The sequence below is a fragment of the Cydia pomonella genome, chromosome 1, assembly GCF_033807575.1.
Source record: "Cydia pomonella isolate Wapato2018A chromosome 1, ilCydPomo1, whole genome shotgun sequence".
NCBI classification, from domain to species: domain Eukaryota; kingdom Metazoa; phylum Arthropoda; class Insecta; order Lepidoptera; family Tortricidae; genus Cydia; species Cydia pomonella.
This window is the reverse complement of record NC_084703.1, coordinates 47525377-47548383: the sequence shown is the minus strand read 5'-3', so window position 1 is coordinate 47548383 and position 23007 is coordinate 47525377. Positions and strand designations below refer to the sequence as shown.

General features: G+C 38.7%; 1 protein-coding gene, 2 non-coding genes and 1 pseudogene across 3 annotated transcripts; all 4 read left to right on the top strand.

The window, feature by feature from the left end:
- The first annotated feature begins 684 nt into the window (after positions 1–684).
- LOC133529285 (microtubule-associated protein RP/EB family member 1-like) lies at positions 685–2536 on the top strand (annotated as a pseudogene).
- Positions 2537–3479: 943 nt separating this feature from the next.
- LOC133529064 (tRNA N(3)-methylcytidine methyltransferase METTL6) lies at positions 3480–21556 on the top strand. Its single transcript, XM_061866681.1, has 11 exons — positions 3480–4259; positions 4785–4939; positions 7100–7153; positions 9390–9415; positions 9640–9692; positions 10748–10801; positions 12256–12277; positions 13182–13227; positions 13886–14017; positions 15598–15638; positions 21415–21556. The coding sequence occupies exons 1-3, from the start codon at positions 3601–3603 to the stop codon at positions 7102–7104; spliced, it is 819 nt and encodes a 272-aa protein (XP_061722665.1). The 5' UTR covers positions 3480–3600; the 3' UTR covers positions 7105–7153; positions 9390–9415; positions 9640–9692; positions 10748–10801; positions 12256–12277; positions 13182–13227; positions 13886–14017; positions 15598–15638; positions 21415–21556.
- LOC133530137 (small nucleolar RNA snR60/Z15/Z230/Z193/J17) lies at positions 9495–9579 on the top strand. The gene has a single exon (XR_009801262.1). It is a non-coding gene; the product is annotated as a small nucleolar RNA snR60/Z15/Z230/Z193/J17 (small nucleolar RNA).
- On the top strand, positions 10605–10689 carry LOC133530117 (small nucleolar RNA snR60/Z15/Z230/Z193/J17). Its single transcript, XR_009801258.1, has one exon. It is a non-coding gene; the product is annotated as a small nucleolar RNA snR60/Z15/Z230/Z193/J17 (small nucleolar RNA).
- Positions 21557–23007: the final 1451 nt, after the last annotated feature.

Genomic DNA, 23007 nt, shown 5'->3' with positions numbered 1-23007 from the left:
CAATGACAATCGTTTTGAATTAAATTATAACGTTTATTAAAGATTTAATTTCAATTGGCTCATTTATTCCTAGTTACTACCTTTAATTATAATAAACACAAATGGGTGGAAAAACAATTAAAAACTTATAAATAAAAAATTTGTCCCAGATCGAGACCGCTTGGCAGGGTGCCCAGAAGGCTGGCTGCATTGCCCCTCTGGATAGCAATGCTTATCCGCTGGGCGAAGTACAGGCCAGCCCTCTGGTCACCCGAAGCCTCTATAAGGCGTTTTGCTAACTCCTTATAGAGGCGGCGCGCGCTAGGCCCCCACGGCCCTAGGGTTTCAACCCCAAACGCCGCAAATATGTAACTACTGCCGAGGTTGACATACTTGCGACGCTTGAGGCTTTCGGCCGAGGATGCAGCCGCACCAGCGTCAACTTTGGTGCCTGGAATATGGGACGGTGCCAGGGTGTCTACGCATGTAGCATCCCAGACAAGGGGCCGTCCCATACTCCAAGGCACCAACGTCATTCCATCAGGCCTCTTGCCATCATCCCTGACCAGGCCGTTTGGCTCGAGGAGCGCCGGCACCTTGGCACTAACAAAGGCCCTACGGATGACGTCATTGATGCTGGCGTGCCGAGGTATCCTCCCAGCACTTCGGCTGCAAGAGAGGCCGTGGTGGCCTAGGTTGTCTACCATGACGCCGCATTGGCATCGGTGAGGCATGTTTGTTGATGCTCCTATTCTAAGGCAAGTGGCCAACCGGAAAGTTGAGTTGTCCAGCAAAGTTCCTATTGTTGGTGATGGAAGTGCCTGCAACCACAGACCCGACTCCCACTCCGCTGTCGCAATGAGACGAGCTCGATCTGTTGGACTTAGTGCCGTCTCTAGGAGGCTGTTCCTTGTTAGACGACAGAGAGGCTCGTCCCACTGCCTTTGCGAGCATGGGTTGACAGGTGGGTCTGTGTTGGGGCATGTTAGTGACCATACGTTCTTGGCCTCGGAACAGTGCGCAGCCTCCAGGACCCCAAGGGAAGGGGCTAAAATTTTCCCGATAAGGTTTTGAGCACCGTGTACCGAAGCCAAGAAAGCAGGTAGCGCCACGCTGGAAATTTTGCGGATGCCCAGGCCACCCAACCTAACGGGCAGGCTAGCCTGGGTCCAAGTTCTTTCCCCAAAAGATATGTTGAAGACGGTGGTGAGAGTTTCTAAAATTAAATTGTCCAAATTTGAAATCAAAGTGGGGTGTTTCCAAAAGTGTGATCCGCGAAGTATGTATGTAAATTTTGGAACAAAAAGACAATGTTTCATTATACAATAAGCCGAATGTATGTTAATTTTAGTCAAACGATGTGAAGATGCCTTGAAATTTTGAATTTTTGTATTTATAAAATTTCCAAAAGATTGGTCCAAGATGGGACAGCCAAGAAGATGAAGCGTTTCTTTTGTAATAATTTTGATTCCGGGGGCAAGTTGGTTATATATTGTACTAATGTTTTGATTTTTCTTTACATCTAAATTTACTATCGTTCCTACATTCTCATTTGGATTAGCAACCTTGTATTTGATAAAAATTCGCGCGCCCGAAATAAGTTTGTTATCATAAATAAATCGACATGACACTGGCAATCAACAGTAAGACATATTAAAAAAAAAAAATTATAACGCTCTTTAAACGCTTTATCTATTTTGATGAAATTAACTCCATGTATTTGTGATTAACTGATTACAGCAAACCCTCACGTAAGTACATACAAAACTTCAAAATTTTACAAGGTGGCTTTAAAAAAATGAATGTGGATAAGATAGTACCCATTGACAGACTGGTGAAGGATTGTTTCCATGAGAACTAGAGTTTTTGCAATGGTTCAAGAAATTCTTTGATGCCAACAACGGACGCAGGAATTATGACGCGCTGGCCGTCCGAGGGGGACTCCGATGGGGCACGGGGACCCCAAGAAGCCCGTGGTGTCCATCGCCAGGGTGCCGCCGAGACCCCAAACCATCGGCAGGGTCAACAACACTACAGTGGTGTTGTCCTCTGTGAACCTCTTAAATCAACGTGCGACAGGCGACCCCAAAGCTCTGGATGAACTGACCCTTCAGGTAAACCAACTAAAAACTACTTCAGTAAACTCAGGGATATCGAGGTGATCTGTCAAGAAATTGAAGACCAACAGAATGGCCCAATCATTCAAAAAATCCTCGACATATTATATGCGACTGAGGATGGATTCGCGCCTCTCGACGGGGACGACCAGTAATTAACTCGGAATTATATTGCTTAACCAACACCCATATGGAGTGCTCAGTATTTCACAGCCGATGTACATTACAACCTTGTTCGTCTACCGCAAGATTAACCTTTTCACTGGGTGTGATGCGCTACGAACTTAGCTATACTATACTGGCAAGGTATTTGCGATGAAAGAAAACATTCTCTGTTAGTGTACTTTATACATATAGTAATAGTAGAAATTTGTCACTATTTGCTAAAATACAGCTGGACTTAAGAATCAAGTGTTGAAGTAAATTATATTTTTATAAGAGCTCATATTTTTGCATTGGAGGAAAAAGTGCACTATTTCTGTTTTAGTAGGCTCCAGAAAGTTGTTATGGTTACTACTTACTACTCAAAGTGCAACTGTCAAAGTAAATTCTTCTATGTTCCCATTGTCATAATCGCATATGGACTATATACATGTGTGCGTCTTGACACAGTGGTCCAAAGAGCATATAATCACTACGTTTTAAGAGACGGGACTTCCATACTAGTGAGTGGACTCGGTTTATTTCGCAAATCATTACCAAAATCTACGACAAAGAAAGAAAACAGTGGTCCACGATCAAGAAAAAACATAAAATCGCAAAAGTAGCACTTACTGTTGTTTAAGTATTGCACGGCAGTATTGAGATCATTGAGATAGTATCAAATTAAGAAATAAATAATCCGGCGTTTTTCTGTGATCTGACCTAACAACCAGGGGAACGAAGCTAATATTCATACATCCGTCTTCGAATAATGAGCCACATGTTTTGTGGGCTAGACCCAATTAATTAGGCAGCCGGATTATTCGCGCGAAGTTAATTTTTTTTCTAGGCAACTACAGGCATGTAAATCAAAGGTATATATATCATATCATATCATCAGCATCACATCGGGAAACTGACGACGGACGGCCCTATATCGGAAGTATGGATGTAACCGGCCCATAATTAAATGCACAATATGCAAGAACTATTATTAAGCATTCATTCTTGATTCATTGGTTCGGTGTGGATCAAAGAATATGTGTGGATTGCGATGCCTTATAATCGAATTTCTTTGCATCCAGGCCATAATTGTTAAAAAAAAAAAGTCGAATTTCATTTGTTTTGTTAAGTTGCCTAACTGGCGGTTTGTCATTGTTTGACATCCTGTCACTGTCAATTCATTCTTTCTTCTTGGCGTCGCGGAAGGCATCGGTCGTCCTCAGTAAAGTCGGTGTAAGTTCTTTGGATATTATAGTGTTTTTAACTTAGATTTATCTGAAATAGAGCCATCAACGTAAAGTTTCATAGCATTTAATAAATCGCTGAAGATTTTATGTGATAAGGCTGAATAAAACGCGAGATGGAAACTGATGAAAACGACGTGTTCGGTCACCGCTTGAAGGAGCTTACCGACGAAGAGAAGCAACGTTTAGAGGCGCAAAACTCCCGCTTAATACCCGAGGCGAAGGCTCAAAAGCTCGAACGCGACGCTAAGCGTCACTGGGACATTTTTTACAAGCGAAACGAGACCAAATTCTTCCGCGACCGCCATTGGACCACGCGTGAATTTCAGGAGCTTATTAATTTCGATCCCGAGCAGAAAATGACTTTCTTAGAGCTCGGTTGCGGAGTCGGCAACATGCTGTTTCCTCTAGTAGAAGAAGGGTTCGATAATTTCTATTTCTACGCGTGCGACTTTTCGCCGCGTGCCGTTGAGTTCGTAAAGAATAATAAGCTCTATGATCCTAGCAAGATGACTGCTTTTTGCGCTGACTTGACCACTGAAGAGTTGTTCGAGAACGTTCCGGAAGCAAGCGTGGATATAGCTAGTCTTATTTTCGTCCTGTCTGCCATTCAGCCGGCGTGCTGGGAGACAGTGGCTAAGAACGCATTGAGAGTTCTACGTCCGGGCGGGATTTTGCTGTTTCGAGACTACGGTCGGTACGACATGGCTCAGTTGAGGTTCAAACCAGGCCACAAGATTGCTGAGAATTTCTATGTGCGCCAAGATGGGACTAGGTAATAATATCGTCTAACTTTAGACAAAATTATTCTAGCATATAGCTTTAGCTCCATTGACATATATATCTAAGGACAGGCCTTACTGGCACTAAGAATAGCGCTAGTTTAGCGGTGTCACTCACGAATTCGAGCCAATCGTGCAAACTAACGCAACTAGTTGCGACCAATCGCGCACGTGATTTTAACTCTTCAACCAATAGCGTAGTGGCGTTAAACTGCACGATTGGCTCGAATTCGTGTGTGACACCGCAGTACTGGCCCCTTCCCGTAAGGCCTGTCCTTAGATATATATGTCAATGTTTAGCTCCCAACTTTTTAAGTTTTTTTTCAGTGTTGTTTGTATGGTGCATGCAACACGGCCACATCTCAATTTATGATTATTGTAGATTTGGTCTTAATAAAAAAAAATAAGCCTTTTGTGCCCATGTGGCCATATTGCGGGCACTAAATGACATGTGACTTAACTTCTAACAGTCACCAAAGCAGTGTAATTCTCTTTATTAAACAAACTCTTAATTTCAGGAGCTACTATTTCACCGAAGAAGAACTGGCGTCTCTGTTCACCAATGCAGGCTTCGAGATCCTCGCCAACAGCTATGTGCAGCGGAGGACAGTCAACTTCAAGGAAGGTGTGGACGTGCCTAGGATCTTTGTGCAGGGGAAATTTAAAAAGAAGGGTATGTCGCTGGAAACTGAATGTTTTATATCTTGTGAAGAGTTGACCGTACTTCATGGGATGCACTCTGAAACTCAAATGCTACTTAGTCATTGGACTTAGCTAAGTATGGGCAAAACTGCTTCTCGCCCATAGCCTCCTACTTGAGGGAGGAGGCACAGCTTTTTATTACATTGGGAATACATATTGAAATAAGCCTTTCGCTTTATTTGATGTTCATAAGCGCATTGTAATATGACTGCTTCAAAAAAATAAATAGAAAAAGGCCTCTCAGGTGTGACATTTGATATTTTAGTTTGACCTTGAGTTTTACCAGTCCCACAGGCGTGGTCAACTCTTTAGTTTAAATGGGTCATAATTCTATGTTGTCTTGTTTCTGACTAGTCTACCATGCAGAGATTTGTGTATAAATGTATATTTTAAATTGAGTAAAAATTTCAATGCCACTTTGGCTACTAAAACGACATTGCCACATTTTCGAGGTAGAAACAAGATGAGAGAAATTCTGACACATATTTTACTGTTAATACATTGGCCTGTTTTGTTGTAGATAGTGGTTTTTTTTTATTGCAAGATCTATGTTAGTTAAAAGTAGTTTCTGTATTTACATGTGGGCTATTTTTGCATTTTTTTAAAGTAAACTAGTCTATTTTTTTGGCTTTGTTAAGTGTTGGAATTGATTTGCTTCAGTTACATATTTATTTTAGCATTTGTAAAATATCTGGATTAATGATAGTCTTTTCATTAGTTTGTATGGGTTGTCAAGTCTGTGTACAGTCAGCGTCAAATGTTTTGTAGCAGTCAAAGTGGCCAAATAGTTCGGTACACCATACTAAATATATGGTGTACCGAACTATTTGGCCACTTTGGTTGCTATAATGTATTTGACGCTGACTGTACTATTCTATTATATACCTTAAAATCAGAATGACCACCAATTTTAGAAACTTAGTATATGTAAAGATCGGTGATCGGAACTATGGGAGTAAAACTTTAACAAAACTTATCAAGCGGATGTAAAAAAAGTGCTTATAGCCTTAAACATATTCGAATATCTATGAATGTAAATATTTTCATGGCTGTAAGTACTATACTATTCTTATCCCCATGTATATTTTTAGGGCTGTATGCACTATTTTATGTCCGCTTAACAAGTTTTGTTAAAGTTTTACTCCCATAGTTCCGATCACTGGTAAAGATATATAACATGTTTGGTGCACTGCAGGGTCATTTCTAATTACCCCAAAAAATACTAGGTTCAAACCTCACTTGTGTAATATACACCAATCTTTTTTTATTTCGCTAATTTCAAGGGAGCATTCCCAAGCTTAAATTAAAGTAACTTTTTCAAAGACATGGGTATTCTAATTAACTCCATTTTGGAGATAATCAATTATTTATTGTATCATCGGGAATTTGATAATGCCCTTATGAGCGTGTACACCGTGTCGTCAGGCGTGTACGCCTTAGGCCCTGTTTACATATTGGATTAGTGCTTATACATTTATGAAATACATTTGGTACTACAGTAAATAAGTACTATCTCGGTCGATGTTTAAAATGCCACAGTTTTCAATGCAATGCCGGATTTAGAGGTCTGGAGGCCTCGGGCAATAAAGGAGTGGAGGCCCCCTGGCCCCAAATTTTTCCAAATAAAATGGTAAATATACCGAATTCTCTATTGTGGGGGGCCCCTCTTTTGTGGAGGCCCGGGGCAGTAGCCCCGGTTGCCTTCCCCTAAATCCGGCCCTGTTTCAATGGTTGGTTGACTTTAAGTTTATGTAATGCCTCACAACAAAGCTATATGCAAACTTTAATTACTTTTTATAAAAGATATAAAAGACAATGTCTTGAAAATTTACTATGCCTTTAAGTTTCCTTAAACTTACCCATACCCCGAAGTTAACGCAATTCAATAAAAAATGGTAAAACAGAAAAAAAAAAATCTAAAAAATTGTATAAAGACGACTTGAAATTCGGTCCATGATCCTATCATACACAGAAATATAAACTAGCCAATTTACTTTTTTTATGATGAAAAATGCTAACCATTGATGTACCTGATTTTTGCATGTATATTAGCTCTATCTGAATATATATATATGTACAGTAGAGTAATATGTCTATGTGGACAGTTTTTAATGCAAAATGCTTGTTTCAGACTGAGAGTTGCCGGGAAGATGTGTGAGTGAACAGGAAGAATTATATTCAATTGGTACGTAGTACTTATTTTTGCATTTGCTATATTTATTTTGGGGATATTGTCCTCGCCTGGGGTACTTTGGTGATGCTAGCTTAGTTACATGCTTACTCCTAACCCTTTGAACACCACGCCTGTTGTGTGCGGCGCTTTATCGTGAACCTTTTCTAGATGCGCAATAATCTCTGACCACAAACATGGCAGTAAGGATGCATACATAACCTTAAAGGCACCATAAGCACTTGGCATGAAACACTGGAACATTGGATTGTAGCCGCGCGTGACAGTTGACGTCTGGTGATCAAATGTTAGTTTTGTGAGCTTTTAGTTTGAGCAGATAGTTAATTATTGTAATAATTATATATAAAGTGTAGACGTAGGTTTTAGTGGTATAAAACAATACTGAAAGTTTCTTTAAATTTAGTATGAACTACCAGAACATAATTTTTCGAGCAGTGATGTGTTTTACAGTACATATGGTGCTACTTTACCGCACTAGTGCGAAAATTAGCATATTACGTTACTATGTCGAACATTTAAAGGGCCATATGTACTGTAAAACGTTGTACGATACATGTGCGAATAGGTCATAAGCAACTCGTGTCGATTAACACTCTCTTTGTCGTGCTTTAATTTATCGCCACTCGTTTCGAATTTCCTATTTTTCGCACTTGTATCGTCATGTACTATTGTAGATCATAGTTACTTGTGACGTCGTCGCGTAATTAAATGCGAAGTTTTGAGCTAAAACAAAGTGATAAGGTAAAAGTGCTAGTGCTCGACGCTGCACTAGTACTCGACATGGGCACTTTATGTCAAAGTGAAAAGGATTAAGTTCGAATACAGAACAATCTTCTTTGTTCAAATTTAACCTATATTTCCATGAAATAAAGTGCCCAGGTCGGTGACTAGTGCAGCGTCGAGCACTAGTACTTCTACCTTACATTGCTTGCAACAAAAAATATTTTTATTATATATGGAAAAATAAAAGTAGTTATTTATTAAACCTATGAAAGTGTTCATTACAGCCTAAACAAACTACCTTCGTTATGCGGTCTTATCAAAAACACACGCTGTATAAGTTTATTTGTGACATTATCTATGAAAAGGGACCTTATTGTCGGTGGCGGTGCTATTATCAACGATGCTCCCATATTATAAACAACGCCGCGATACGCAGTGCGGCGTAAGCGCCATCGACAATAAGGTCCCTTGTCACATTTTTGGAAATAAGCACATAACTGGCTTGCTTTATATTTATCTCGTAGATTAGACCCAAGTTTGATAGTATTGTAGCATTTTACTTAATACTCATATTTTTTTTTTTTTTTTTTTTTTTTTTTCTTACATACACACAACCATCGTTACAGGATATCCTAATTCGACAGTATGGAATTTGACACACAAAATAAAATAATTACATAGGTATACAGTACATAGATTAAGTATTACAAACTACAGTAACACAATACATACAGCGTGGCCCTTGTGAATTCGCTCAAAGAACAAAGATACAAATCTAACTCGATCGCTACTCGATTAAGTGTCCGAATTGCGCGCGTAAAGGGGGCCTGGCGAAGGAGTTGCGTTCGAGCGCGCGGCTCGGCCAGCAGGCTCGGCCGCCGCCGGCGCCACACATACCGATCTGGTACGTTCAAACGCACCTCTGCCAGGACTCCAGGGTTGCACAATTTGCCTCGTAACAACTTAAATATATATGAAGCTAGCCCCAGTTCCCTTCTAACTTCTAGTTTATTGTATCCTACCATTCCTAACACGAACAATGTAGGATACACTAAAGGATAAAAAGGGTATACTCCGTATAATTTTAAATATATAAACCTAATAAATTTATTTTGTATACGTTCCAACATTAGCCTATATTTGGCCTCGTGTGGACTCCAGATGGCCGCATTACTATTGCATTGCATTTATTACTATTGCATCTTGAGCATAGAGTAAAAAGCCAGTCATGATGACAGCGCAGTGCAGCTGAGACCCTCGGGCACCTCACAAAAATGTTTACTCAGACTAGTTCACTTGTATGACTGCCATGTTATTGTTCCAGTACAAAGCATGACTGACGACCGAGTGAATGATTGAGTTGAATGAATGACTTGCATTCGCTTAGGGCCATTCTTGTGAGGTCTGATGTACAAATTGCTCTAAAGCCGACTGAACTGGTTATGTTTTGTTTTTACTCTATCTTGTATTGTTTAGGTGTTTGTAATTTTGTATTTAATTTTTACAGGTACTAAACACGTTGCTCCCTGCCTGGTGAGTAATTCCCATTTATTTTTCTTGTTGGTGATGAAGTTGTTGAAGTGGGTTGAAAATGTCAAATATTGAATTAAAACCAGATTATATGATGACTTCATAGTTCAGCTGAATGTTTTGATGCATACTCTGCTTATGTCTTTCGCTCCTATCTGATAATCGTATCTACATGGAAGGGAGCTATATTTAAGTATGCGTTTTATTTACATGCATTTTCCTTGCAGATGATGCATAAGAATGAATAGCAGCCAATGGAGACTGCTGTGCAGTTTGATTGGTAAATATATTTTTAGGGTGAATCAACTTTTTTTGTTTTGTTATCCTGTCCCGTTGTCCAAGGGACAACAGTGGCACAGTTTGTTTGAAGAGACGTTGTATGCCGCTCTATTAACATGCTTAGTAGGGGGCCCATTTTGGACATTGGTTATAACGACCACAAAAACGCAAGTTTAATACATTTAAGTACCATAAAATCAGTATTTCAATGAACTTTTGTCCCCTGGACAACTAATCGTAACCATGGCAACGAGTGACGCTAAAAAGTTGATTCTCCCTTTATCATACAAATGAGAGAGAGAGAGAGAAAATATTTATTGCCACAAAAAACCTTATCAATAAAGTACAATATAATAACCTTAAATACTAAATACAAATTAATTAGAAAGATAGGTAATTCAACATTTAATACCTGATGATTGGGCAATGGGCTCCAATCTCAGCATATGCCAAGCAGAGGGCCTAGCGCTGGTTTTCAGACTGATTTTGGCAAAAAATCAGTTTTGGTACAAGGTTTTATTGCTGACTGTACTTTTCTTTCCACAGGCAACTAGTACTCAGTGACGATTCTAAAAACCCCAAACACAATAAGGTTGCGTTGTTTCATCACAGTTCCTATAGCCACCTCCTGCCTCCATCATCAAATCAGCTCGATGGTACATTATGACATGGTGATATTGCATTGTCACCTGATTTAATGTATATAAATGAAAATTTTCAGCTCAATCGGAAATCGTGATGTGGCACAGGGCAATTTAAAACACAACCTGATTGTGTTCGGGGTTTTTAGAATTGTTTTAATGAGTATTAGTTGCCTGGGGAAAGAAAAGTACAGTCAGCGATAAAAGCTTGTACCAAAAATTACATTTATGCCAAAAAAAAAAATTATGAGCTCTAATTAGAATTCTATTTTGTTGGCTAATATGATGATTTCATAGTTCATCTGATCATTTTGATGTACACACTTTATTGTCTTTCGCTCCTATCTGATATACAATACTCATTTAAATTTTAGTTATTTGTTTGTAATTTTTCTAAGGAATATTTTTTTTACAGATACCAGCTCTACGTACTCGCTGCTGAGCCCCGATTTTGTCAAGATGCTAATAGGTTTGTGATCAGTTATATTTTTTTTAGTTGTATTATATGAGTTAGGAGCATTTAAATATATGTACGAAAACTGTTTTTCGCTCCTAATTTTTACAATAATCCAAAAATACTAATAAAGCCAAACGTAGGCCTAGCTATGGTTAATATACATCAAATTACGTTAAAATATTTTACATATTGTCAACATCCAGAGAGGAAAATGGGGACTACGTTTGTATGGAGAAGCGGTCGTCCCCTTTCGACTTATTTATAATTTAAAAAATTTAACAAAACATATATGCTTGAAAATTATTTTAATTTAATTGTACTTAATAAATTTTAAGCAATATAGGTAGGACCGTGAGCGTTGCGAAGTAAAATTCATTTTGATGCGGATCAATTTGTAGGTTGAGTGAACTTGCGTCATTTTGTTCGGGAGACATCCCCCTATCTATCACCTAGGTTACAACCCCCCCGTTTTCCAGCGCATTTGCGAATGTATTGATCTGCGGCTTTGTCTGGTCCCAATTTAGTCTGGATCTCGACATAGATGAACGTGTTTAGAATTACTCTGGTTTTTAAGTACTTTGTAAAGGGTTTCTGAATTTAAGTGTTGTTTTTAAAATAAGATGTTATGATGATTTTTGATAGGGACATCTGATTATGATGCTGTTAACATAAATTTAATTTTTGGGTACAAGCTTTTGTTGTTTGTACTTTTCTCACTACAGGTAGGGCTGCCATCTCAAATTTCGCCAAACCCGGTCAAAGATTAAAAAAAACCCGGACATTTGGCGTAAATCGCATTTTTTCCCCGGACGAGTCCGAAAATAATATTTTTAAAAAACAATACCTTAACTTTTACATGTATTGTAGTTTTAATGTGCTTCCTTACATGAAAACTTGACTTCTTGCCACCCCCCCGGACTGCCCTTGGGCGGCCTCCAAACTAGGACAAATCCGGGAAAACCCGGACGGATGCCAGCCCTAACTACAGGCAACTATTACTCATCAGACAACTCTAATAACCCTAAAACACAATAAAGTTGCGTTGTTTGGCCACCTTTTATCTCCATCATCAGATCAGCTCGATGTTACCATCATCCGACTTACATATGTAGACAAATTTTCAGCTCAATCAGAAAGTGGGTCAAATTAACCTTCCAAGTTTTAACCCATACTGTCTAAGAAACTTACATACGGGTTAAATAAAAGCTTGTAAGAATTACTATTATATTTAAAATTTTAAATAAACTTGTAGAAAATAGTGACAAAATAAACGGTCACTGTATTTTGTTCAAACTTCTATCTTCTTCTCTTGACTTTTAATTTTTTATGACAATGATGAATCTTGATAGGGACATCTGATTATAATGCTGTTAGCATAACTATCTCAACTGAATTGCAGCATACCATTTAAATGATAACTGTTTGTGCATAGTAAATTATATTAAACCAATCTATTTTTTTTACAGAATACGAAAAAGTGCGCACTTGGTAAGTAGTTATTTGACTACTAGTTATTTAAGTTTTAATTTAGTCAAATTTTTAAGATACTAGACAAATAAAAAGCGTGACAGAGTGGTCAAAAACAAGACAACTAAAATAATAGAATGAAAACAAAGCTCCAGCCAGAGGATTAATAGAGAAACGTAGACAGCAGTTATTTTAAACACAATTTTATAAATCGTATAGGACTATATAGTGTGCATGAACTGTAGGAGGCAGCACAGGAGCCGTCAGATTTTTGGCGCGAGGCGTAAATGTGATGTTTATTGTTCCGATGTAGCCCATAAGATGGCAGAACCTACTATGCACTAGAAAACACGTGACGTGTAAATGTACAGGTTTATGGTTCCGATTCAAGCCACAAGATGGCAGACCCTCCAACGCGCACGGTCCCTTGACCGTGTTGTCATATGCTTGTTTCATATAAATTCCTTAGTGGCAAATCGTTTTGACAGTTAAAAAAAATAATCTGATTTGACTAGTAGTCAAATACCATATTTTGACCAGAATATATTACAATTCCCACCGAACGGGCGAAGTCTGAGCGTATTTTGCAGCCGGTCGGCTCGCGGACGGCTCCGGACAGACTCCATCGCTTCTGCCATACGTAATGTATAGGCACATTGAACATACGTTACGGCGCGGCCTGACTTCGGCCGGTTGGTGGGAATCGTACAGTCGGCTGCAGAGAAAAGGTACCGGCATAGAAGTATGCACGCGTGGTACCTTTTATATAGCGGCTATGTGCATGATGACTCGACCTTCAGGTCTCCCTCAACAGAGCGAACCCAAACTACACTGTTGACCACCCTTACGTCTGATTTACCTATTGAAATAAAGTATTAAATTAGTTTGCTAGTTTTATATTAACGAAGGTTTTCTTTGTCTATAGATATTCATTGGCAGATGGTCGATAACTTTCTGCTTGAACATTGGAGGTAAGAACTATATTTTAACACATTCAGTGCCAGTGCGTGATACGCGCTACGAGCGTAGCCGATAACATGGGAAAATGCGTATGTAGCGAAAAGCGACTACGGACTGAGCGCCCGTCTGGCGGGTTGCTGGCAGTGAATGCGTTAATCAATTTTTAATGTTTTTTAAATCACATTCGTTACTTGTTGGATCCATTTTTGTTTAAAACATATACGTCTTCTATGGGCCTAATTTCGTCAAAATTAGTTCAGTAGTTTAATATTGACATACATCCTTGGATTTCACGGGCCTATAAATCCCGGTCTTTTGATAGGCTTGCGTGGAGATATAGATCCAACAAGTAGAGGCTTAGAAAGCTTTAATATCATGTAGAACGCCTGCTGGAACCTGTTCACAGGCGCAACAATAGACACCCATGAACCGGTCGCAGCAGGCATTGGGACTATTGTAGAAAAAGTGAACAGTATAACGGAACCTTGACATATTTATTATCAGTAAATTTGTATAGATTTTAATGATGATCTTGACCTTCAGGTCTCCCTCAACAGAGCGAACCCAAAACACCATGTTGACCACAATCACGTCTGATTTGATTCTACGTGTACCACAATACCTTTTCGCTTAAAACCTTCAGTAAAAATCCTATTCCTTTGACAACAGGTACTGGGAAGGAGCGGTGACATGACAAAGCATAAAATGGCGGAACGGCATTTACTGACTTATCCAACCTCGACATTGGCAGAATCAACAACATCTTGATGGAGCCATAACACGAAAAATTGATTGATTGAGGTACATATTAGGTTAAAAATAATCTACAACTTACTAAACTTAGGACGCTAATCAACTAATTTTACAGCTGTCCCGACCATGACGCCGGCGGTCAATGCACTATGCGACCAGAAATATATGATCATTGTCAGGAGGGCGCTGTTATTCTCATGTAGGGTGACAGTTCACTTTAGTATGAAAAAATTAGTTCCAAGAAATTCCGCAATATGGCGCGTGATCATATATTACTGGTCAGGCTTTAATATAAATCACTAAAATTGTTTACATCTGTATAATTTGATATTGCTGTTATGGAAAACTACTGGAAAATAGAAGGCGTAGTTTTTCTTAGTAACGAATATTTCAAAATATTTTCTAAGTCTAATTAAAAACCTAGCTCACCTGCCCAAGTGCCAAATATTGCGCTTACGCTCTTATTCCCTTCAATAAGATGTACAGTTTAATTAAATTAGATTTAATTTGTGAACCATTTCGTACCTTTGTCACAGTGACAAACATGATGACAAGTTACGAAATGGGTCACAAATTAACGGCGTTATTCATAAACGCGCAGGCGCGGATACAAGGGGGGGGCCATAGGGGCAATGGCCCCCCCCTAAAACCCTGGCTCTCACATTACTAAATTGAGTAAATTTTTTTTTACCTTATTTTCTGTGCAAAAATATATGATTTTCTCAAAATGGCCCCCCCCTAAGCCAAATCTTGTATCCGCGCCTGTAAACGCGTTACTGGCTTGAATTAGCTATGAATATATGGAAGGTGGAGGTAAGGAAAGAAATCTCCATATACCAAAAAGTGTCATCAAAAAACCTTGGTGGCGCTACAATACTTAAAGTACTTGAACAAAAAAATCAAATCATAGACAGCGCACTTCACTCCGTCAATAGCGCCTAGGTTCTGAGCTACTCTAGCGCTACTCTGGAGATATTTGGAACTATTATTTATAGCTGACAGCTGGACACTTTTGCAACAGTTCTATCAAGAGATTTCTTAAATCCACACTCCATATATGAATAGTTTGTCTTTGTCATTTTGACTTACGTATTTGTAAGAAAGCGATAAAACATTTAACTAAATTAGGCCCGTAAAGTTTTATGAATAAGGGGGTAAATCTTTTGACTGTACATTCACGGACTTTAATAGTTAAGCCAATTAGGGTTTACGTTACATGGATGTCAGCGTTAGTGTACAACCAAGTTAGCTTGAACCTTGGGTCAACAATTAGTCTGGACCGTACGTTCTGTTCTTCCTGAACACCGCACCTCACTGTGGGATCTGACGCGACTATGATATTTAACACATATCGGTAAAAATAAAAGTAAAATGGCGTTCTAAAAGTTTTAATCATGTGTCGAAACATGGCAGTGGCTACAACATTTTCTTTGACAATCCACCTCTATTTCGAATTCTCTTTGCTATAGTATATGATGACCAGACCAATCAGGTCTCCCTCAACAGAGAGAACCCACTTTACCCTGTTGATAACTACACGTCTGATCACAATCACAGCTAAAATGATGACTTTTATCACTTTTAGTTTAACTGGAGTAATATTTTGAAAGTATTTTTCGTTTTCGTAGGTATGCCGCTCTTGGTAACGAAGAATACGTGATATATTGAGGTTTGTACTTGTTATTATTAAATTACTAACATATTTCTAATGTATTATCGCTTAGAGCATTTAACCAACTGATGACGCGCCTCGTCTTTAATTTTCTGCACAAAACAGTCCGGCGACCGATCGTAAGATCAGGCAGATCGTGAAGTGAAAATCTGTCTCGTTCCCTGAATTCGCGGGGTTCCCATTTCTGGTCAGGTTGCCCATCGGCCATCTGAAGCAACCTAACAAACCTATCCTACCTATAGTCTGTATCTTTAGGTATTTAAAAAAAGGTAAACAAACAATTTGTACATTTTCGGGCAGTTTTAATATTTATTGGTTAACCAACAAAATACAAAACCGCCTGGATCTGTCACTGAACGACCTGACTTTAAATCTACTTTATTTGATCATGTAATGTTTTCATCTACCCTCAACTGCCTTAAGGAGACATTTGAGGGTAGATTTTGTTTACCTTTTTTTAAATACCTAAAGATACAGACTATAGAGTCAAACCAAAATAAGTTGGCGGTGATTTTGATAGCCCAGAAAGTGCAAGTGTTATTCTAAACCTCAAACATCTAAGATCTTTTGACGTTCACTTCAGATATAAGTGGAGGACCCGGGGACTCTCCTTTTCATACAAACGTAGTCCTCATTTTCCTCTATAGATATTAACATTATTGAAAATATTGGACACAATTTGTTGTATAATAAATGGTTATACATAACCATATGGAGCTGTGCCCCTAAGATTGTTTTTTTTTTTCGAATTTTTACTTATTTCAGGAGTTAGAATTAGAAGTATTTCAATTTTGTATGAAATCTGTTCACTCCTTATTTTTATAATAATAAAAAAATCGTAAAAAGTCAAACGTTAGGGGCATAGCTATGATTAATATACTTACATCAAAATATGTAAAAATATTTTCCATTATGTCAATATCCAGAGAGAAAAATGGGGCCTACGTTTGCATGGAGAATTGGCCGTCCTTTTAGCACTTGCACAGGCTGGGCTATCAAAATCGCTGCCAACTTAGCTTGGTCTGTCTATTGGTTTAGTGTGACTGTCGTCAAAACATAGGAACTTTACGATCGGTCGCCGACACTATTCATAACTGCTTTAATACTGGGCGAGCTTGTCAGAAACATTGGGCACGGTGGAGGTGAACTTAACTGCTTATCATGAAACCTATACTAACCACATTTCATACGCTTACTAACTACTAACAAGGATTATGGAATATAGGGCTTATGGAATCATTTATACTAATTAAGTTAGCTACGGTCTAACGCGGATCCACGTACGAGGAAATAAAAAAAAAATGGCGGTATGAGAGGATATTCTGTTAGGTGAACGTTATACTACACATGTTATATGTGACATAATCTATGAAAAAGGGACCTTATTGTCAATGGCGCTTCCGCCGTCATAAACGATGCTCCGATACAAATACAACGCTGCGCGACGCAGTGCGGCGTAAGCTCCATCGACAATAAGGTCCCTTTTCATAGATAATGCCACATATAGGGGTTTTCAGACAAAAAATGTACCCGTTTTGCCTTAATTTTCCATGCAAAATTTATTAATCAAGTTTTGTAACGGTCCAAACATAGCGTACCAAAACTGACAATTAAAAGTGGGAGACTTTTTTTTATTGCTTAAATCGATAGTGCTCGTGATTCTGAGTAGAAATAACCCAAAATCTGGTAGTTTTTTTTTTAAGTACAGAGTACACATTTTTCTGAAAATGCCCATAAACTGGAGGTTATGGCAAGGTTCGAGTCCGAACATACATTTCGGTTGATTTGTTTTTTTTTATGGAACCCACAAATTATTTGTGACATTATATATATAATGTCACAAATAATTATATAGATAATGTCATAGGAAAAGGGACCTTATTGTCGATGGCGCTTACACCGCACTGCGTAGCGCGGCGTTGTTTATAATATGGGAGCATCGTTGATGATAGCGTAAGCGCCACCGACAATAAGGTCCCTTTTCATAGATAATGTCACATTTTTGGTTTTAGAAATTGGACCAGTAACAGTTGTTGAACATGACATGTTCATCTTGCAGAGCTCAACTGAAGTAACGCCCTAAACATTTTTGTTTATTCCATTCAAGACTTGAATATAACAAAGTGAAAGAGTGCCATTATAAACGTCATATTTTCATAGAAATCTGACATCAATGATTGATTACATTTGAATACTTTATCATTGCAAATGCCATGCACAATTATTTTGGTCCAATTTCGATTCTATATACCGGTTTAAAAAAATATGTACTTACTGTTATTTTATGACCAATCCCAATCTAGTAAATCTTATATTTCCCATTTCATGACTGTAAATCACGTACTTATTCTACTAGCCCTATTGAAGTACTGAGTAAAGATAGTTTATTTTTTAAGCAACAATAACAACATATGAAGGTCAAATAAAGCTACGCCGGCTCTAACCCTACACCTCTTCTGATCCGAGAAGATTTAAATCCCTCCTAAATTGTAAGAGGGTATCCCAATATGGGACCGGCAAGAAACTCGGGAGTAACGTCTGTCTGCGATAAAACCCAAAGTAAAAATGAAGCCTTATCAAGCAGATAGTGCAGCCGTTTTAAGTGAATTTGGTTGTCACTTACTATTGATAAGTACTTCATGCATCTAAGGGTTAAATATACACCGTATTTTTTTTATTTCCGTTAATGTCAAGGATGCATTCTTGAGCTTAAATTAAGTAACTTTCTCAAAGACACCGGTATTCTAATTAACTCTCATATCGAAGATAATCAATAAAAAAAAAATTCTTAAGGCCCTCACGAGCGTCTACACTTGCCTTAGGGCCTGTTTACGTATTGATTTTAGTACGAGTGTGTACATTTACTACTAAACGTAAGTGGCATTATCTATGAAAAGGGACCTTTTGTCGATGGCGCTTACGCCGCACTGCGTCGCGCAGCGTTGTATTTGTATCGGAGCATCGTTTATGACGGCGGAAGCGGTATCGACAATAAGGTCCCTTTTCATAGATAACGTCACCAATACTATCTGGGACGATTGATGTTCGAAATGATATTGATATGTCATAGTTTTCAATTGTTTGGTTGAATTAAATGTAATGCCGTGTTACAACAACGCTATATGCGACATTAAATTACTTTTTATAATTTTTTTTCAAAATTAACTATGCCATTTAATTTCCTTAAGCGTACTTACCTATACCCCGGAGTTAACGGAATTCAATTAAAACACGGTGTATACTTTTTTACTTCGGTTATGTTACACTGCGCAACTTGCACCATCCCCCACCAACTCGGTTAGATGGTAACTACTGGGGAAAAAAATCCCAGTAACCACTGGTAACAACTACCCAGTAGGGGTCTAGTGGGAATAACCCGTTTAACCGGTTCATCCCGGGTTAGTGGAATGGTGCAAGTGGCGCTAAAAGGAACAGTGAAAAATTAATTAGTAAAAAAAAAAACATCTTTATGCTTATTGTCCGGTCCAGAAACCTCCCTCCCTTCTGCAACAGTAGACGGGTTTGAATCGACTTGTGGAACCCTATAATTGTCAATGTCATAGATGTCAACGGTCTGTACCATGTAGGTCCGTCCACATCTGGTGAATGCGTCGCTAGTGCGCTCGCGCATACTGCTCACCCGCTACTCTTTTGAAAGGCTCACGTGGAAAGCTTAGGGTTATTCCCACTAGTTACGTAGTACCATACCATATTAGATAGTTCTCATTTAGCAGTGGGAGTAGGTGATCCCAGTTGTTGCCACAGGTGGTTAACTAGTGGGAATGGCCTGTCGAGTTCAGTCTTTTGGATATGTGGCACAATTTGGCGGCACTAAGTAGTCAATAAATCAAACGCGTGCGTGGGCTGGTGGGGGCGCTCAACTTTATGATTTGTAAATGATATAAGGTCTTGAAACTTTTCGTTACTAGATTGCTGTTAAGGATTTTACTTTGTGTTCGTCTTTGACAACTGTAAAAACTGGTCTCTGACTTTTTAAATTTTAAACTAATTAACACAAAACTTGTGGTGTGTAAACCAGTTTTTTGGCCTAAAGTTGTTCAACTTTGATGCCAAATATCTCGAAAACTTTGAAGAAAATATGGTATAATTAGTATATACTATATTGCGTACAGCCGTGGCTGTTAATATGATAAGTTGATAAGCTACAAAAAATATTAGAAAACTAAAGAATTCAGATCGAAGGTGATTGGCGTTAGGGACCTCCCTAATAATTTATGACTAAGACACATCGATAATAGATTTATCGATGGTTAATTATGTCAAACGCTCTTTTCTGCCAAGCGTTCGACAGATGTGGATGTACATTCTTAACATTAACAATCCTAACTTAAAATCCCCATTCGTTATAGACTAATACCCAAGGGCCTGTTCCCCTCGTCCCACAACCGCCACCAACGCCCGTCTGACAAGGTCACCCAGTGTCTCCGGACACTGTCTGACCTTTGGGAGTACGGTCTCCCTGGCCGCACCCCCTGTACACAGACGGATAGTAATGTGGTCAAAACTGCCGCGCCAGCGCACGTGGCTGGTGCGGTTATATGGACGCACGACACTGAATAAAATTAATTTAGAGGTGTGAAGGTTACGATACGTCAAGGCTCATTTCACCAATTTGATATTAGGGAGTATTACTGCAATGATCTGCCGGCCAGGGAGCAGCACTATCACTTCACATAAACCATAGAGTAACTTATACATACTATGCCTTAAACAGTTTTTTGAGTTTTCATTATGACATTGACGCATCAAGGCGGTTTGTTTACAGAGACCTACCACGAAACGCGAAATCAAAATTTCGTTATCTGGCCTCTTTATCGCTCGAATATGCAAGTGATAGAGAGGCAGATAACAAAATTTCGGTTTTCTTGTTTCGCGGTAGGCCCTCAGTATGTGGTAGAGGCGCCCCTACGCACAGTTTTGTGTAATATCCCCTATTGTTATTTGATAATCATTTCCTGTGTATGTTTGGGTCGATAAGCAGATTGTACCGAGCAATGCACGGTAGATTGACGTTGTCTGCGTGGCGACACAGAGGCCAGAGGGCCTACGGCCAACATCAAAAATGGTTATCTGCCTCCCCATCGTTCTTGCATATTCGAGCCACAGAGAGGAAGATAACTTATTTCGAAGTTGGCGGTAGGCCGTCAGATCTGGTGATGCTGCCGCAAGCGCGCCATTTGCGAAAGGATCTCCAACGACTTGCGTGCATTTCGTAATACTAGAGGTATATTGTCAATGAAAACTTTGTAGCCACGTAAATTTACTGCCATCTTTCGACACATAATTAAAACTTAGAACGCCATTTGACATTCTTTCACCGAGATGTGTTAAATTTGTTAAAGATCAAAATGTGGGGCCATTTTACCGGCCACAACCTAAAACGATGTCGCCCATATACTTTGGCCTTAGATATATATTAGATGGCGCCACTTTTTGATATTGTAATACATATCAGTGAAAGAATAAGGATCAAAGTCAAATCGCTTTCTAAAAGTTTTAATCATGTGTCGAAAGATGGCAGCAAATTTACTGTGGCTACAAAGTTATCTTTGACAATCCACCTCTATTTCAAATTCTCTTTGGTAGCACGATGTGCAGTGCGAACACTTCCCGAATGACTCGTTCGCCTGACTGATGACTTTAATTCTTATTTATAGGTACTAACTGCATGCATGTATTCATATTATTGTCTGTTTCGAAATTGATAAATTTTGAGGTTTATTTATTATTTAAAATCAATTTTTATTTACAGGTACGGAACTCCACTGGACATATCGGAAACAAATGATATACGTTTCTGTATTGAGGTGTGCAATAAAGAGTATTTGTATTGTATATAATTATAATATATTGGTTTATTTGTCATGGTCGCATAATAAAGTTTACGTAATGAATTTTCTTTTTTAATTATCTACTGACCCTCGCATGTTATAATCCCTCAAATGGGTGCATTTCCTTTGTCCCCTTCCCACGTGACTGCTGCCATACATGAGGCGTGGACAAATAGGAATTATTTATATGAAAACCCCTAATCCTATCTGCCCGGCCGGGACAAAGGGAATATACCCTCAAATTCTTGGCACAGATGGGAAGTATCCATTCCCAACCAACCCCGGCGGGGACAGTTGGAATGACCCTATTCCCATCTGTGGCCGGCGGGTACAAATGGGAATGAAATGAAATGAAATTTATTATCAATAACAGTTACAGGTCACCACATTTTTAATATCACAATATTTATAATATTTATACAATAGTATATAAATTAATTACATTAGTTTTTTTAAATTTTAATTGTAATAAATGCAAATCCGGGAACATACATATTCTTGTGGTATGTTTTTGATTTAAATATTGAATGAATCGTTTCCTACTATGACCGCCTCGGCACAAAGTAAATAGCGGCGGCGCGCGCCGGAGCAGAGTCCGCTCAGTACAAAGTGCCATTTTCGCCACACGCACACAGGCGTTCGTGGGCAGCTACTACACCTACTGTTATTGTACGTCAATCAGGGGCGGATTAAGAAGGCGCGGGGCCCTTAGCACAATAGCTTGCGGGGCCCCCTGGTTTAAAAAAAAAAAATTGAGTGCGAGTCGGACTCGCACCCCGAGTATTCAGTACCATCACAATATTTTTACGCTGTCTTAATCTTTTTCGACTCGTTCTCGATTAGTTATTAACATGTTATGCAGTGTATTTTTTAGGGTTTCCTAGTCACCTGGAAACTCTTATAGTTTCGCCATGTCCGTCTGTCCGAGGGTTTGCTCCGCGATCGTTAGTGCTAGATAGCCGTAATTGGGCATGGATACATAAATCATGCATTGCGATAGAACGGTAAAATAAAAACTATAAAAAAATGAGGGTACCTCCCATACAAAATGTTTTTTCTTTGATTTTTTTTGCTTTGACCCTATAGTGTGGCGTATGGTTGGATAAGGTATTCCAAAACCGAATAACGATCTTCAAAAACCTTTTTTTATAAAGTTATTACTTTCGGTAATAATCGCTCCGAAAGAAAAGAATTTTTTTTTTTAGCCATTATAAAAGTGCCTAATCTTAATGAAGTTGTTATTTTATCACAGTTCAATTCTTCTATATAGGTGTCCTCCTTACCTTCGGTTTTCATCACCAGATCAGGTGGATAACATTGTATTGTCACCGATTTTTCCCTAGTAAGTGAATTTTTACCAACAAATTTTGACAAATGGTCTAAAAAATAGTTTTCAGATTTTGAAAACAACTTACCGAGTATTGCAAGTTAAATAAAAGCATGTAGAGATACTGTTTAACAACATGAATATTATTAAGTTTAATAAAAGCTTGTAAAAATAGGTGAAACGTGAG